The sequence below is a fragment of the Ambystoma mexicanum genome, chromosome 9 (assembly GCF_040938575.1).
Source record: "Ambystoma mexicanum isolate Mex_15411 chromosome 9, UKY_AmexF1_1, whole genome shotgun sequence".
NCBI classification, from domain to species: domain Eukaryota; kingdom Metazoa; phylum Chordata; class Amphibia; order Caudata; family Ambystomatidae; genus Ambystoma; species Ambystoma mexicanum.
The window spans coordinates 1505224448-1505244083 of NC_090931.1; the positions used below are offsets into that span (position 1 = coordinate 1505224448).

The 19636-nt window shown below is 53.8% G+C and overlaps 1 protein-coding gene across 1 annotated transcript in view; it reads right to left on the reverse strand.

Annotated features, from left to right (window-relative positions):
* Nucleotides 1-19636, reverse strand: part of LOC138489350 (zinc finger protein 850-like) — a 233284-nt gene that overhangs the window by 73334 nt on the left and 140314 nt on the right. The window contains exon 3 of the mRNA XM_069617068.1: nucleotides 18962-18968. Within this exon, the coding sequence (XP_069473169.1) occupies nucleotides 18962-18968 (7 nt within the window). The remainder of the gene's footprint in view (nucleotides 1-18961; nucleotides 18969-19636) is intronic.

The window sequence follows — 19636 nt, forward strand, 5'->3', positions numbered from 1 at the left end:
ACATCCTAGCTGATTCCAGAGCATGCACATCCTAGCTGGTCCCAGAGCATGTACATGCTAGCTGGTCCCAGAGCATGCACGTCCTAGCTGACGCCAGAGCATGCACATCCTATCTGATCCCAGAGCATGCCCACCCTAGCTGATCACAGAGCATGTACATCCTAGCTGATCCCAGACCATGCACATCCTTGATGATCCCAGAGCATGCACACCCAAGCTGATCCCAGAGCATTCCCACCCTAGCTGATCCCAGAGCATACACACCCTAGCTGATCCCAGAGCATGCCCACCCTAGCTGATCCCAGAGCATGCCCACCCTAGCTGATCCCAAAGCATGTACATCCTAGCTGATCCCAGAGCATACACACCCTAGCTGATCCCAGAGCATACACACCCTAGCTGATCCCAGAGGATCTACATCATAGCTGATCCCAGAGCATGTACATCCTCGATGATCCCAGAGCATGCACACCCTTGCTGATCCCAGAGCATGCACATCCTAGCTGATCCCAGAGCATACACATCCTAGCTGATCCCAAAGCATACACACCCTAGCTGATCCCAGAGCATGTACATCCCAGCTGATCCCAGAGCATGTACATCCTCGATGATCCCAGAGCATGCACACCCTAGCAGATCCCAGAGCATGCACATCCTAGCTGATCCCAGAGCATACACACCCTGGCTGATCCCAGAGCATGCACACCCTGGCTGATCCCAGAGCATGCACACCCTGGCTGATCCCAGAGCATGCACACCCTAGCGGATCCCAGAGCATGCACATCCTAGCTGATCCCAGAGCATGCACACCCTAGCTGATCCCAGAGCATGCACACCCTAGCTGATCCCAGAGCATACACACCATACCTGATCCCAGAGCATACATACCATACCTGATCCCAGAGCATGCACATCCTAGCTGGGCACAGAGCATGTACATCCTAGCTGACCCCAGAGCATGCACATCCTAGCGGATCCCAGAGCATGCACATCCTAGCTGATCCCAGAGCATGCACATCCTAGCTGATCCCAGAGCATGCACACCCTAGCTGATCCCAGGGCATGCACATCCTAGCTGATCCCAGAGCATGCACATCCTAGCTGATCCCAGAGCATGTACATCCTTGCTGATCCCAGAGCATACACACCCTAGCTGATCCCAGAGCATACACACCCTAGCTGATCCCAGAGCATGTACATCCTAGCTGATCCCAGAGCATGTACATCCTCGATGATCCCAGAGCATGCACACCCTAGCTGATCCCAGAGCATGCACACCCTAGCTGATCCCAGAGCATGCACACCCTAGCTGATCCCAGAGCATTCCCACCCTAGCTGATCCCAGAGCATACACACCCTAGCCGATCCCAGAGCATGCCCACCCTAGCTGATCCCAGAGCATTCCCACCCTAGCTGATCCCAGAGCATGTGCATCCTAGCTGACCCCAGAGCATGCACATCCTAGCGGATCCCAGAGCATGCACATCCTAGCTGATCCCAGAGCATGCACACCCTAGCTGATCCCAGGGCATGCACATCCTAGCTGATCCCAGAGCATGTACATCCTTGCTGATCCCAGAGCATACACACCCTAGCTGATCCCAGAGCATACACACCATACCTGATCCCAGAGCATGCACACCATACCTGATCCCAGAGCATGCACATCCTAGATGATCTCAGAGCATACACACCCTAGCTGATCCCAGAGCATACACACCCTAGCTGATTCCAGAGGATCTACATCATAGCTGATCCCAGAGCATGTACATCCTCGATGATCCCAGAGCATGCACACCCTTGCTGATCCCAGAGCATGCACATCCTAGCTGATCCCAGAGCATACACATCCTAGCTGATCCCAGAGCATACCCACCCTAGCTGATCCCAGAGCAAGTACATCCCAGCTGATCCCAGAGCATGCACACCCTAGCTGATCCCAGAGCATGCACACCCTAGCTGATCCCAGAGCATGCACATCCTAGCTGATCCCAGAGCATACACACCCTGGCTGATCCCAGAACATGCACACCCTGGCTGATCCCAGAACATGCACACCCTAGCGGATCCCAGAGCATGCACATCCTAGCTGATCCCAGAGCATGCACACCCTAGCTGATCCCAGAGCATGCACACCCTAGCTGATCCCAGAGCATACACACTCTAGCTGATCCCAGAGCATGCATACCATACCTGATCCCAGAGCATGCCCACCGTAGCTGATCGCAGAGCATGTACATCCTAGATGATCCCAGAGCATAATCCTAGCTGATCACAGTGCATGCACACCCTAGCTGACCCCAGAGCATGCACACCCTAGCTGTTCCCAGACCATGCACACCCTAGCTGATCCCAGAGCATGCACATCCTAGCTGATCCCAGAGCATGCACATCCTAGCTGATCCCCTAGCTGATCCCAGAGCATGCACATCCTAGCTGACCCCAAAGCATGCACACTATAGCTGATCCCAGAGCATTTACATCCTTGCTGATCCCGGAGCATGCACATCCTAGCTTATCCCAGCGCATGCACACCCTAGCTGATCCCAGAGCATGCCCATCCTAGCTGATCCCAGAGCATGCCCATCCTAGCTGATTCCAGAGCATGCACACCCAAACTGATCCCAGAGCATGCCCACCCTAGCTGATCCCAGAGCATTCCCACCCTAGCTGATCCCAGAGCATTTACATCCTAGCTGATCCCAGAGCATGCACAGCCTAGCTGATCCCAGAGCATGCACAGCCTAGCTGATCCCAGAGCATTTGCATCCTAGCTGATCCCAGAGCATGCACAGCCTAGCTGATCCCAGAGCATGCACACCATAGCTGATCCCAGAGCATTTACATCCGAGCTGATCCCAGAGCATGCACATCCTAGCTGATCCCCGAGCATTTACATCCTAGATGATCCCAGACCATGAACATCCAAGCTGATCCAAGAGCATGTACATCCTAGCTGATCCCAGAGCATACACACCCTAGCTGATCCCAGAGCATGCACATCCTAGCTGATCCCAGAGCATGCGCATCCTAGCTGATCCCAGAGCATGCACATCCTAGCTGATCCCAGCGCATGCACTTCCTAGCTGATCCCAGAACATACACACCCTAGCTGATCCCAGAGCATGCCCACCCTAGCTGATCCCAGAGCATTCCCACCCTAGCTGATCCCAGAGCACACACCTAGCTGATCCCAGAGCATGCACATCCAAGCTGATCCCAGAGCATGCACATCCTAGCTGATCCCAGAGCATGCACATCCCAGCTGATCCCATAGCATGCACATCCTAGCTGATCCCAGAGCATGCACACCCTAGCAGATCCCAGAGCATGCACATCCTAGCTGATCCCAGAGCATACACACCCTGGCTGATCCCAGAGCATGCACACCCTGGCTGATACCAGAGCATGCACACCCTGGCTGATCCCAGAGCATGCACACCCTGGCTGATCCCAGAGCATGCAAACCCTAGCGGATCCCAGAGCATGCACATCCTAGCTGATCGCAGAGCATGCACACCCTAGCTGATCCCAGAGCATGCACACCCTAGCTGATCCCAGAGCATACACACCCTAGCTGATCCCAGAGCATGCATACCATACCTGATCCCAGAGCATGCACATCCTAGCTGGTCACAGAGCATGTACATCCTAGCTGACCCCAGAGCATGCACATCCTAGCTGATCCCAGAGCATGCACATCCTAGCTGATCCCAGAGCATGCACACCCTAGCTGATCCCAGGGCATGCACACCCTAGCTGATCCCAGGGCATGCACATCCTAGCTGATCCCAGAGCATGTACATCCTTGCTGATCCCAGAGCATACACACCCTAGCTGATCCCAGAGCATACACACCATACCTGATCCCAGAGCATGTACATCCTAGCTGATCCCAGAGCATGTACATCCTAGCTGATCCCAGACCATGCACATCCTCGATGATCCCAGAGCATGCACACCCTAGCTGATCCCAGAGCATACACACCCTAGCCGATCCCAGAGCATGCCCACCCTAGCTGATCCCAGAGCATTCCCACCCTAGCTGATCCCAGAGCATGTACATCCTAGCTGACCCCAGAGCATGCACATCCTAGCGGATCCCAGAGCATGCACATCCTAGCTGATCCCAGAGCTTGCACACCCTAGCTGATCCCAGGGCATGCACATCCTAGCTGATCCCAGAGCATGTACATCCTTGCTGATCCCAGAGCATACACACCCTAGCTGATCCCAGAGCATACACACCATACCTGATCCCAGAGCATACACACCATACCTGATCCCAGAGCATACACACCATACCTGATCTCAGAGCATGCACATCCTAGCTGATCCCAGAGCATGTACATCCTAGCTGACCCCAGAGCATGCACATCCTAGCTGACCCCAGAGCATTCACATCCTAGCTGACCCCAGAGCATGCACATCCTAGCTGATCCCAGAGCATGCACACCCTAGCTGATCTCAGAGCATGTACATCCTAGCTGATCGCAGAGCATGCACACCCTAGCTGATTACAGCACATTCACACTCTAGCTGATCACAGAGCATGCACACCCTAGCTGTTCCCAGAGCATGCACACCCTAGCTGTTCCCAGAGCATGCACACCCTAGCTGATCCCAGAGCATGCACTTCCTAGCTGATCCCAGTGCATGCACACCCTAGCTGATCCCAGAGCATGCACATCCTAGCTGATCCGAGAGTATGCACATCCTAGCTGATCCCAGAGCATGCACACCATAGCTGATCCCAGAGCATATACATCCTAGCTGATCCCAGAGCATATACATCCTAGCTGATCCCAGAGCATGGACATCCTAGCTGATCCCAGTGCATGCACACCCTAGCTGATCCAAGAGCATGCACATCCTAGCTGATCCAAGAGCATGCACACCCTAGCTGATGCCACAGCATGCACACCGTAGCTGATCCCAGAGCATGCACACCGTAGCTGATCCCAGAGCATGCACATACTAGCTGATCCCAGCACATGCACACCCTAGCTGATCCCAGAGCATGCACACCCTAGCTGATCCCAGAGCATTTACATCCTAGTTGATCCCAGAGCATACACACCCTAGCTGATCCCAGAGCATACACACCATACCTGATCCCAGAGCATGCACATCCTAGCTGATCCCAGAGCATGCACATCCTAGCTGATCCCAGAGCATGCACACCCTAGCTGATCCCAGGGCATGCACATCCTAGCTGATCCCAGAGCATGTACATCCTTGCTGATCCCAGAGCATACACACCCTAGCTGATCCCAGAGCATACACACCATACCTGATCCCAGAGCATGCACATCCTAGCTGATCTCAGAGGATGCACATCCTAGCTGATCCCAGAGCATGTACATCCTAGCTGACCCCAGAGCATGCACATCCTAGCTGACTCCAGAGCATGCACATCCTAGCTGATCCCAGAGCATGCACACCCTAGCTGATCCCAGAGCATACACACCCTAGCTGATCCCAGAGCATACACACCATACCTGATCCCAGAGCATGCACATCCTAGCTGATCCCAGAGCATGCACATCCTAGCTGATCCCAGAGCATGCACACCCTAGCTGATCCCAGGGCATGCACATCCTAGCTGATCCCAGAGCATGTACATCCTTGCTGATCCCAGAGCATACACACCATACCTGATCCCAGAGCATACACACCATACCTGATCCCAGAGCATGCACATCCTAGCTGATCTCAGAGGATGCACATCCTAGCTGATCCCAGAGCATGTACATCCTAGCTGACCCCAGAGCATGCACATCCTAGCTGACTCCAGAGCATGCACATCCTAGCTGACCCCAGAGCATGCACATCCTAGCTGATCCCAGAGCATGCACACCCTAGCTGATCTCAGAGCATGTACATCCTAGCTGATCGCAGAGCATGCACACCCTAGCTGATTACAGCACATTCACACTCTAGCTGATCACAGTGCATGCACACCCTAGCTGTTCCCAGAGCATGCACACCCTAGCTGTTCCCAGAGCATGCACACCCTAGCTGATCCCAGAGCATGCACACCCTAGCTGATCCCAGAGCATGCACTTCCTAGCTGATCCCAGTGCATGCACACCCTAGCTGATCCCAGAGCATGCACATCCTAGCTGATCCGAGAGTATGCACATCCTAGCTGATCCCAGAGCATGCACACCATAGCTGATCCCAGAGCATGCACATCCTAGCTGATCCCAGAGCATGGACATCCTAGCTGATCCCAGCGCATGCACACCCTAGCTGATCCAAGAGCATGCACATCCTAGCTGATCCAAGAGCATGCACACCCTAGCTGATGCCACAGCATGCACACCGTAGCTGATCCCAGAGCATGCACACCGTAGCTGATCCCAGAGCATGCACATACTAGCTGATCCCAGCACATGCACACCCTAGCTGATCCCAGAGCATGCACACCCTAGCTGATCCCAGAGCATGCACACCCTAGCTGATCCCAGAGCATACACACCCTAGCTGATCCCAGAGCATACACACCATACCTGATCCCAGAGCATGTACATGCTAGCTGGTCCCAGAGCATTTACATCCTAGCTGATTCCAGAGCATACACACCCTAGCTGATCCCAGAGCATACACACCCTAGCTGATCCCAGAGCATGGACATCCTAGCTGATCCCAGCGCATGCACACCCTAGCTGATCCAAGAGCATGCACATCCTAGCTGATCCAAGAGCATGCACACCCTAGCTGATGCCACAGCATGCACACCGTAGCTGATCCCAGAGCATGCACATACTAGCTGATCCCAGCACATGCACACCCTAGCTGATCCCAGAGCATGCACACCCTAGCTGATCCCAGAGCATTTACATCCTAGTTGATCCCAGAGCATACACACCCTAGCTGATCCCAGAGCATACACACCATACCTGATCCCAGAGCATGTACATGCTAGCTGGTCCCAGAGCATTTACATCCTAGCTGATTCCAGAGCATACACACCCTAGCTGATCCCAGAGCATACACACCCTAGCTGATCCCAGAGCATTTACATCCTAGTTGATCCCAGAGCATTTACATCCTAGCTGATTCCAGAGCATGCACATCCTAGCTGATCCCAGAGCATGTACATGCTAGCTGGTCCCAGAGCATGCACGTCCTAGCTGACGCCAGAGCATGCACATCCTATCTGATCCCAGAGCATGCCCACCCTAGCTGATCACAGAGCATGTACATCCTAGCTGAACCCAGAGCATAATCCTAGCTGATCCCAGTGCATGCACACCCTAGCTGATCCCAGAGCATTTACATCCTAGCTGATTCCAGAGCATGCACATCCTAGCTGATCCCAAAGCATGTACATCCTAGCTGGTCCCAGAGTATACACGTCCTAGCTGACGCCAGAGCATGCACATCCTAGCTGATCCCAGAGCATGCCCACCTTAGCTGATCGCAGAGCATGTACATCCTAGATGATCCCAGAGCATAATCCTAGCTGATCACAGTGCATGCACACCCTAGCTGACCCCAGAGCATGCACACCCTAGCTGTTCCCAGACCATGCACACCCTAGCTGATCCCGGAGCATGCACACCCTAGCTGATCCCAGAGCATGCACATCCTAGCTGATCCCCTAGCTGATCCCAGAGCATGCACATCCTAGCTGATCCCAAAGCATGCACACTATAGCTGATCCCAGAGCATTTACATCCTTGCTGATCCCGGAGCATGCACATCCTAGCTTATCCCAGCACATGCACACCCTAGCTGATCCCAGAGCATGCCCATCCTAGCTGATCCCAGAGCATGCCCATCCTAGCTGATTCCAGAGCATGCACACCCAAACTGATCCCAGAGCATGCCCACCCTAGCTGATCCCAGAGCATGCCCACCCTAGCTGATCCCAGAGCATTTACATCCTAGCTGATCCCAGAGCATGCACAGCCTAGCTGATCCCAGAGCATGCCCACCCTAGCTGATTCCAGAGCATTTACATCCTAGCTGATCCCAGAGCATGCACAGCCTAGCTGATCCCAGAGCATGCACACCATAGCTGATCCCAGAGCATTTAAATCCGAGCTGATCCCAGAGCATGCACATCCTAGCTGATCCCCGAGCATTTACATCCTAGATGATCCCAGACCATGAACATCCAAGCTGATCCAAGAGCATGTACATCCTAGCTGATCCCAGAGCATGCACATCCTAGCTGATCCCAGAGCATGCACACCCTAGCTGATCCCAGAGCATGCACACCGTAGCTGATCCCAGAGCATGCACACCGTAGCTGATCCCAGAGCATTTACATCCTAGCTGATCCCAGAGCATGCACATCCTAGCTGATCCCAGCGCATGCACATCCTAGCTGATCCCAGAGCATACACACCCTAGCTGATCCCAGAGCATGCCCACCCTAGCTGATCCCAGAGCATACACACCCTAGCTCCAGAGCATGCACATCCTAGCTGATCCCAGAGCATAAACATCCTAGCTGATCCCACAGCATGCACATCCTAGCTGATCCCAGAGCATACACACCCTAGCTGATCCCAGAGCATACACACCATACCTGATCCCAGAGCATGTACATCCTAGCTGATCCCAGAGCATGTACATCCTAGCTGATCCCAGACCATGCACATCCTTGATGATCCCAGAGCATGCACACCCTAGCTGATCCCAGAGCATTCCCACCCTAGCTGATCCCAGAGCATACACACCCTAGCTGATCCCAGAGCATGCCCACCCTAGCTGATCCCAGAGCATGCCCACCCTAGCTGATCCCAAGCATACACACCCTAGCTGATCCCAGAGCATGTACATCCCAGCTGATCCCAGAGCATGCACACCCTAGCTGATCCCAGAGCATGCACACCCTAGCTGATCCCAAAGCATGCACACTATAGCTGATCCCAGAGCATTTACATCCTTGCTGATCCCCTAGCATGCACATCCTAGCTGATCCCAGCGCATGCACACCCTAGCTGATCCCAGAGCATGCCCATCCTAGCTGATTCCAGAGCATGCACACCCAAACTGATCCCAGAGCATGCCCACCCTAGCTGATCCCAGAGCATGCCCACCCTAGCTGATCCCAGAGCATTTACATCCTAGCTGATCCCAGAGCATGCACAGCCTAGCTGATCCCAGAGCATGCCCACCCTAGCTGATCCCAGAGCATTTGCATCCTAGCTGATCCCAGAGCATGCACACCATAGCTGATCCCAGAGCATTTACATCCGAGCTGATCCCAGAGCATGCACATCCTAGCTGATCCCCGAGCATTTACATCCTAGATGATCCCAGACCATGAACATCCAAGCTGATCCAAGAGCATGTACATCCTAGCTGATCCCAGAGCATGCACACCCTAGCTGATCCCAGAGCATGCACACCGTAGCTGATCCCAGAGCATTTACATCCTAGCTGATCCCAGAGCATTTACATCCTAGCTGATCCCAGAGCATGCACATCCTAGCTGATCCCAGAGCATGCACATCCTAGCTGATCCCACAGCATGCACATCCTAGCTGATCCCAGAGCATACACACCCTAGCTGATCCCAGAGCATACACACCATACCTGATCCCAGAGCATGTACATCCTAGCTGATCCCAGAGCATGTACATCCTAGCTGATCCCAGACCATGCACATCCTTGATGATCCCAGAGCATGCACACCCTAGCTGATCCCAGAGCATTCCCACCCTATCTGATCCCAGAGCATGCCCACCCTAGCTGATCCCAGAGCATGCCCACCCTAGCTGATCCCAGAGCATGCCCACCCTAGCTGATCCCAGAGCATGTACATCCTAGCTGATCCCAGAGCATACACACCCTAGCTGATCCCAGAGCATACACACCCTAGCTGATCCCAGAGGATCTACATCATAGCTGATCCCAGAGCATGTACATCCTCGATGATCCCAGAGCATGCACACCCTTGCTGATCCCAGAGCATGCACATCCTAGCTGATCCCAGAGCATGTACATCCTAGCTGATCCCAGAGCATACACACCCTAGCTGATCCCAGAGCATGTACATCCCAGCTGATCCCAGAGCATGCACACCCTAGCTGATCCCAGAGCATGCACACCCTAGCAGATCCCAGAGCATGCACATCCTAGCTGATCCCAGAGCATACACACCCTGGCTGATCCCAGAGCATGCACACCCTGGCTGATCCCAGAGCATGCACACCCTGGCTGATCCCAGAGCATGCACACCCTAGCTGATCCCAGAGCATGCACATCCTAGCTGATCCCAGAGCATGCACACCCTAGCTGATCCCAGAGCATGCACACCCTAGCTGATCCCAGAGCATACACACCATACCTGATCCCAGAGCATGCATACCATACCTGATCCCAGAGCATGCACATCCTAGCTGGGCACAGAGCATGTACATCCTAGCTGACCCCAGAGCATGCACATCCTAGCGGATCCCAGAGCATGCACATCCTAGCTGATCCCAGAGCATGCACATCCTAGCTGATCCCAGAGCATGCACACCCTAGCTGATCCCAGGGCATGCACATCCTAGCTGATCCCAGAGCATACACACCCTAGCTGATCCCAGAGCATACACACCCTAGCTGATCCCAGAGCATACACACCATACCTGATCCCAGAGCATGTACATCCTAGCTGATCCCAGAGCATGTACATCCTAGCTGATCCCAGACCATGCACATCCTTGATGATCCCAGAGCATGCACACCCTAGCTGATCCCAGAGCATTCCCACCCTAGCTGATCCCAGAGCATACACACCCTAGCCGATCACAGAGCATGCCCACCCTAGCTGATCCCAGAGCATTCCCACCCTAGCTGATCCCAGAGCATGTACATCCTAGATGACCCCAGAGCATGCACATCCTAGCGGATCCCAGAGCATGCACATCCTAGCTGATCCCAGAGCATGCACACCCTAGCTGATCCCAGGGCATGCACATCCTAGCTGATCCCAGAGCATGTACATCCTTGCTGATCCCAGAGCATACACACCCTAGCTGATCCCAGAGCATACACACCATACCTGATCCCAGAGCATGCACACCATACCTGATCCCAGAGCATGCACATCCTAGATGATCTCAGAGCATACACACCCTAGCTGATCCCAGAGCATACACACCCTAGCTGATTCCAGAGGATCTACATCATAGCTGATTCCAGAGCATGTACATCCTCGATGATCCCAGAGCATGCACACCCTTGCTGATCCCAGAGCATGCACATCCTAGCTGATCCCAGAGCATACACATCCTAGCTGATCCCAGAGCATACCCACCCTAGCTGATCCCAGAGCAAGTACATCCCAGCTGATCCCAGAGCATGCACACCCTAGCTGATCCCAGAGCATGCACACCCTAGCAGATCCCAGAGCATGTACATCCTAGCTGATCCCAGAGCATACACACCCTGGCTGATCCCAGAGCATGCACACCCTGGCTGATCCCAGAGCATGCACACCCTAGCGGATCCCAGAGCATGCACATCCTAGCTGATCCCAGAGCATGCACACCCTAGCTGATCCCAGAGCATGCACACCCTAGCTGATCCCAGAGCATACACACTCTAGCTGATCCCAGAGCATGCATACCATACCTGATCCCAGAGCATGCCCACCCTAGCTGATCGCAGAGCATGTACATCCTAGATGATCCCAGAGCATAATCCTAGCTGATCACAGTGCATGCACACCCTAGCTGACCCCAGAGCATGCACACCCTAGCTGTTCCCAGACCATGCACACCCTAGCTGATCCCAGAGCATGCACATCCTAGCTGATCCCAGAGCATGCACATCCTAGCTGATCCCCTAGCTGATCCCAGAGCATGCACATCCTAGCTGACCCCAAAGCATGCACACTATAGCTGATCCCAGAGCATTTACATCCTTGCTGATCCGGGAGCATGCACATCCTAGCTTATCCCAGCGCATGCACACCCTAGCTGATCCCAGAGCATGCCCATCCTAGCTGATCCCAGAGCATGCCCATCCTAGCTGATTCCAGAGCATGCACACCCAAACTGATCCCAGAGCATGCCCACCCTAGCTGATCCCAGAGCATGCCCACCCTAGCTGATCCCAGAGCATTTACATCCTAGCTGATCCCAGAGCATGCACAGCCTAGCTGATCCCAGAGCATGCCCACCCTAGCTGATCCCAAAGCATTTGCATCCTAGCTGATCCCAGAGCATGCACAGCCTAGCTGATCCCAGAGCATGCACACCATAGCTGATCCCAGAGCATTTACATCCGAGCTGATCCCTGAGCATGCACATCCTAGCTGATCCCCGAGCATTTACATCCTAGATGATCCCAGACCATGAACATCCAAGCTGATCCAAGAGCATGTACATCCTAGCTGATCCCAGAGCATACACACCCTAGCTGATCCCAGCGCATGCACTTCCTAGCTGATCCCAGAGCATACACACCCTAGCTGATCCCAGAGCATGCCCACTCTAGCTGATCCCAGAGCATTCCCACCCTAGCTGATCCCAGAGCACACACCTAGCTGATCCCAGAGCATGCACATCCTAGCTGATCCCAGAGCATGCACATCCTAGCTGATCCCACAGCATGCACATCCTAGCTGATCCCAGAGCATACACACCCTAGCTGATCCCAGAGCATACACACCATACCTGATCCCAGAGCATGTACATCCTAGCTGATCCCAGAGCATGTACATCCTAGCTGATCCCAGACCATGCACATCCTTGATGATCCCAGAGCATGCACACCCTAGCTGATCCCAGAGCATTCCCACCCTAGCTGATCCCAGAGCATACACACCCTAGCTGATCCCAGAGCATGCCCACCCTAGCTGATCCCAGAGCATGCCCACCCTAGCTGATCCCAAAGCATGTACATCCTAGCTGATCCCAGAGCATACACACCCTAGCTGATCCCAGAGGATCTACATCATATCTGATCCCAGAGCATGTACATCCTTGATGATCCCAGAGCATGCACACCCTTGCTGATCCCAGAGCATGCACACCCTTGCTGATCCCAGAGCATACACATCCTAGCTGATCCCAGAGCATACACACCCTAGCTGATCCCAGAGCATACACACCCTAGCTGATCCCAGAGCATGTACATCCCAGCTGATCCCAGAGCATGCACACCCTAGCTGATCCCAGAGCATGCACACCCTAGCAGATCCCAGAGCATGCACATCCTAGCTGATCCCAGAGCATACACACCCTGGCTGATCCCAGAGCATGCACACCCTGGCTGATCCCAGAGCATGCACACCCTGGCTGATCCCAGAGCATGCACATCCTAGCTGATCCCAGAGCATGCACACCCTAGCTGATCCCAGAGCATGCACACCCTAGCTGATCCCAGAGCATGCACACCCTAGCTGATCCCAGAGCATGCATACCATACCTGATCCCAGAGCATGCACATCCTAGCTGGGCACAGAGCATGTACATCCTAGCTGACCCCAGAGCATGCACACCCTAGCGGATCCCAGAGCATGCACATCCTAGCTGATCCCAGAGCATGCACATCCTAGCTGATCCCAGAGCATGCACACCCTAGCTGATCCCAGGGCATGCACATCCTAGCTGATCCCAGGGCATGTACATCCTTGCTGATCCCAGAGCATACACACCCTAGCTGATCCCAGAGCATACACACCATACCTGATCCCAGAGCATGTACATCCTAGCTGATCCCAGAGCATGTACATCCTAGCTGATCCCAGACCATGCACATCCTCGATGATCCCAGAGCATGCACACCCTAGCTGATCCCAGAGGATCTACATCATATCTGATCCCAGAGCATGTACATCCTTGATGATCCCAGAGCATGCACACCCTTGCTGATCCCAGAGCATGCACATCCTAGCTGATCCCAGAGCATACACATCCTAGCTGATCCCAGAGCATACACACCCTAGCTGATCCCAGAGCATACACACCCTAGCTGATCCCAGAGCATGTACATCCCAGCTGATCCCAGAGCATGCACACCCTAGCTGATCCCAGAGCATGCACACCCTAGCAGATCCCAGAGCATGCACATCCTAGCTGATCCCAGAGCATACACACCCTGGCTGATCCCAGAGCATGCACACCCTGGCTGATCCCAGAGCATGCACACCCTGGCTGATCCCAGAGCATGCACATCCTAGCTGATCCCAGAGCATGCACACCCTAGCTGATCCCAGAGCATGCACACCCTAGCTGATCCCAGAGCATACACACCCTAGCTGATCCCAGAGCATGCATACCATACCTGATCCCAGAGCATGCACATCCTAGCTGGGCACAGAGCATGTACATCCTAGCTGACCCCAGAGCATGCACATCCTCGATGATCCCAGAGCATGCACACCCTAGCTGATCCCAGAGCATTCCCACCCTAGCTGATCCCAGAGCATACACACCCTAGCCGATCCCAGAGCATGCCCACCCTAGCTGATCCCAGAGCATTCCCACCCTAGCTGATCCCAGAGCATGTACATCCTAGCTGACCCCAGAGCATGCACATCCTAGCGGATCCCAGAGCATGCACATCCTAGCTGATCCCAGAGCATGCACACCCTAGCTGATCCCAGGGCATGCACATCCTAGCTGATCCCAGAGCATGTACATCCTTGCTGATCCCAGAGCATACACACCCTAGCTGATCCCAGAGAATACACACCATACCTGATCCCAGAGCATACACACCATACCTGATCCCAGAGCATGCACATCCTAGCTGATCTCAGAGCATGCACATCCTAGCTGATTCCAGAGCATGTACATCATAGCTGACCCCAGAGCATGCACATCCTAGCTGACCCCAGAGCATGCACATCCTAGCTGATCCCAGAGCATGCACACCCTAGCTGATCTCAGAGCATGTACATCCTAGCTGATCGCAGAGCATGCACACTCTAGCTGATTACAGCACATTCACACCCTAGCTGATCACAGAGCATGCACGCCCTAGCTGTTCCCAGAGCATGCACACCCTAGCTGTTCCCAGAGCATGCACACCCTAGCTGATCCCAGAGCATGCACTTCCTAGCTGATCCCAGTGCATGCACACCCTAGCTGATCCCAGAGAATGCACATCCTAGCTGATCCGAGAGTATGCACATCCTAGCTGATCCCAGAGCATGCACACCATAGCTGATCCCAGAGCATATACATCCTAGCTGATCCCAGAGCATGGACATCCTAGCTGATCCCAGCGCATGCACACCCTAGCTGATCCAAGAGCATGCATATCCTAGCTGATCCAAGAGCATGCACACCCTAGCTGATGCCACAGCATGCACACCGTAGCTGATCCCAGAGCATGCACACCGTAGCTGATCCCAGAGCATGCACATACTAGCTGATCCCAGCACATGCACACCCTAGCTGATCCCAGAGCATGCACACCCTAGCTGATCCCAGAGCATGCACACCCTAGCTGATCCCAGAGCATGCCCACCCTAGCTGATCCCAGAGCATACACACCCTAGCTGATCCCAGAGCATTTACATCCTAGTTGATCCCAGAGCATACACACCCTAGCTGATCCCAGAGCATACACACCATACCTGATCCCAGAGCATGTACATCCTAGCTGATCCAAGAGCATGTACATCCTCGCTGATCCCAGAGCATACACACCCTAGCTGATCCCGGAGCATTTACATCCTAGTTGATCCCAGAGCATTTACATCCTAGCTGATTCCAGAGCATGCACATCCTAGCTGATCCCAGAGCATGTACATGCTAGCTGGTCCCAGAGCATGCACGTCCTAGCTGACGCCAGAGCATGCACATCCTATCTGATCCCAGAGCATGCCCACCCTAGCTGATCACAGAGCATGTACATCCTAGCTGATCCCAGAGCATAATCCTAGCTGATCACAGTGCATGCACACCCTAGCTGATCCCAGAGCTTTTACATCCTAGCTGATTCCAGAGCATGCACATCCTAGCTGATCCCAAAGCATGTACATCCTAGCTGGTCCCAGAGTATACACGTCCTAGCTGACGCCAGAGCATGCACATCCTAGCTGATCCCAGAGCATGCCCACCCTAGCTGATCGCAGAGCATGTACATCCTAGATGATCCCAGAGCATAATCCTAGCTGATCAGAGTGCATGCACACCCTAGCTGACCCCAGAGCATGCACACCCTAGCTGTTCCCAGACCATGCACACCCTAGCTGATCCCAGAGCATGCACACCCTAGCTGATCCCAGAGCATGCCCACCCTAGCTGATCCCAGAGCATACACACCCTAGCTGATCCCAGAGCATTTACATCCTAGTTGATCCCAGAGCATACACACCCTAGCTGATCCCAGAGCATACACACCATACCTGATCCCAGAGCATGTACATCCTAGCTGATCCAAGAGCATGTACATCCTCGCTGATCCCAGAGCATACACACCCTAGCTGATCCCGGAGCATTTACATCCTAGTTGATCCCAGAGCATTTACATCCTAGCTGATTCCAGAGCATGCACATCCTAGCTGATCCCAGAGCATGTACATGCTAGCTGGTCCCAGAGCATGCACGTCCTAGCTGACGCCAGAGCATGCACATCCTATCTGATCCCAGAGCATGCCCACCCTAGCTGATCACAGAGCATGTACATCCTAGCTGATCCCAGAGCATAATCCTAGCTGATCACAGTGCATGCACACCCTAGCTGATCCCAGAGCATTTACATCCTAGCTGATTCCAGAGCATGCACATCCTAGCTGATCCCAAAGCATGTACATCCTAGCTGGTCCCAGAGTATACACGTCCTAGCTGACGCCAGAGCATGCACATCCTAGCTGATCCCAGAGCATGCCCACCCTAGCTGATCGCAGAGCATGTACATCCTAGATGATCCCAGAGCATAATCCTAGCTGATCACAGTGCATGCACACCCTAGCTGACCCCAGAGCATGCACACCCTAGCTGTTCCCAGACCATGCACACCCTAGCTGATCCCAGAGCATGCACACCCTAGCTGATCCCAGAGCATGCACATCCTAGCTGATCCCCTAGCTGATCCCAGAGCATGCACATCCTAGCTGATCCCAAAGCATGCACACTATAGCTGATCCCAGAGCATTTACATCCTTGCTGATCCCGGAGCATGCACATCCTACCTTATCCCAGCGCATGCACACCCTAGCTGATCCCAGAGCATGCCCATCCTAGCTGATCCCAGAGCATGCCCATCCTAGCTGATTCCAGAGCATGCACACCCAAACTGATCCCAGAGCATGCCCACCCTAGCTGATCCCAGAGCATGCCCACCCTAGCTGATCCCAGAGCATTTACATCCTAGCTGATCCCAGAGCATGCACAGCCTAGCTGATCCCAGAGCATGCCCACCCTAGCTGATCCCAGAGCATTTACATCCTAGCTGATCCCAGAGCATGCACAGCCTAGCTGATCCCAGAGCATGCACACCATAGCTGATCCCAGAGCATTTACATCCGAGCTGATCCCAGAGCATGCACATCCTAGCTGATCCCCGAGCATTTACATCCTAGATGATCCCAGACCATGAACATCCAAGCTGATCCCAGAGCATGTACATCCTAGCTGATCCCAGAGCATGCACATCCTAGCTGATCCCAGAGCATGCACACCCTAGCTGATCCCAGAGCATGCACACCATAGCTGATCCCAGAGCATTTACATCCTAGCTGATCCCAGAGCATGCACATCCTAGCTGATCCCAGCGCATGCACATCCTAGCTGATCCCAGAGCATACACACCCTAGCTGATCCCAGAGCATGCCCACCCTAGCTGATCCCAGAGCATTCCCACCCTAGCTGATCCCAGAGCATACGCACCCTAGCTGATCCCAGAGCATTTACATCCTAGTTGATCCCAGAGCATATACACACTAGCTGATCCCAGAGCATACACACCATACCTGATCCCAGAGCATGTACATCCTAGCTAATCCCAGAGCATGTACATCCTCGCTGATCCCAGAGCATACGCAACCTAGCTGATCCCAGAGCATACACAACCTAGCTGATCCCAGAGCATACAGAACCTAGCTGATCCCAGAGCGTTTACATCCTAGCTGATCCCAGAGCATGCACACCATACCTGATCCCAGAGCATGCACATCCTAGCTGATCCCAGAGCATGTACATACTAGCTGGTCCCAGAGCATGCACATCCTAGCTGACGCCAGAGCATGCACATCCGAGCTGATCCCAGAGCATGTACATCCTAGCTGATCCCAGAGCATAATCCTAGCTGATCACAGCGCATGCACACCCTAGCTGATCCCAGAGAATGCACATCCTAGCTGTTCCCAGAGCATGCACACCCTAGCTGATCCCAGAGCATGCACATCCTAGCTTATCCCAGAGCATGCACACCATAGCTGATCCCAGAGTATTTACATCCTAGCTGATCCCAGAGCATGCACATCCTAGGTGATCCCCTAGCTGTTCCCAGAGCATGCACATCCTAGCTGATCCCAGAGCATGCACCTCCTAGCTGATCCCAGAGCATGCACACCATAGCTGATCCCAGAGCATTTACATCCTAGCTGATCCCAGAGCATGCACATCCTAGCTGATCCCAGAGCATTTACATCCTAGCTGATCCCAGAGCATGAACATCCTAGCTGGTCCCACAGCATGAACATCCTAGCTGATCACACAGCATGAACATCCTAGCTGATCCCAGAGCTTGAACATCCTAGCTGATCCCACAGCATGAACATCCTATTTGATCCCAGAGCATGTGCATCCTAGCTGATCCCCTAGCTGTTCCCAGAGCATACACATCCTAGCTGATCCCAGAGCATGCACCTCCTAGCTGATCCCAGAGCATGCACACCATAGCTGATCCCAGAGCATACACAACCTAGCTGATCCCAGAGCATACACACCCTAGCTGATCCAGAGCATACACACCCTACCTGATCCAGAGCATTTACATCCTAGCTGATCCCAGAGCATACACACCCTAGCTGATCCAGAGCATTTACATCCTAGCTGATCCCAGAGCATACACACCCTAGCTGATCCCAGAGCATGTACATCCTCGAGGATCCCAGAGCATCATTCACATATGGCTTAACTAGAGCCCCACTTAAACGAGGCCCATCACACCTCTTCTAAAAGCAGACCTACAGCAGAGCCCACTAGTATGTGCATTGCTTACCCCATCTAAAATAGTTTTTTCCGATGGAAATCCTGGAGAAAACTGCGAGCCCAAAATTGATGGCCAACGGCACGAACAACGTCTTGCTACACAACAACCAATCCGGTTTCTGACCCTCAAAATTACAGAAACCGGCCTCCTATTTATGAGGGAGAAAATCCCCTAAGCTTTAGGGTTCTATGTCCATAGGCCGCACAGAAAAAGTACCTCCTGCAGTTGCAGCACAAAAGGCTGCAATCCTGCAGGTGTGACCTTTTCTCCACCGCCCTCCCCCTTCCTTGTCAGAGGTCCCCCCCCCGAACCTCTGTCCAGAAGCCGGCACCCTCCATCCCCCCCGCTCCCCTCACACTTACCTCCTCGGAGCTCCAGCTGCCGAGTTCCCGGTTCCTTCAGTGGTCTGGAGAGCGCATACCCGGAAGCCCGGGGCGCAGCACGGTGCTCTTTTGTGCATGACTATTTGTGATCCGGCTCCCAGGTACGTGCTCTGCAAAATGCAACC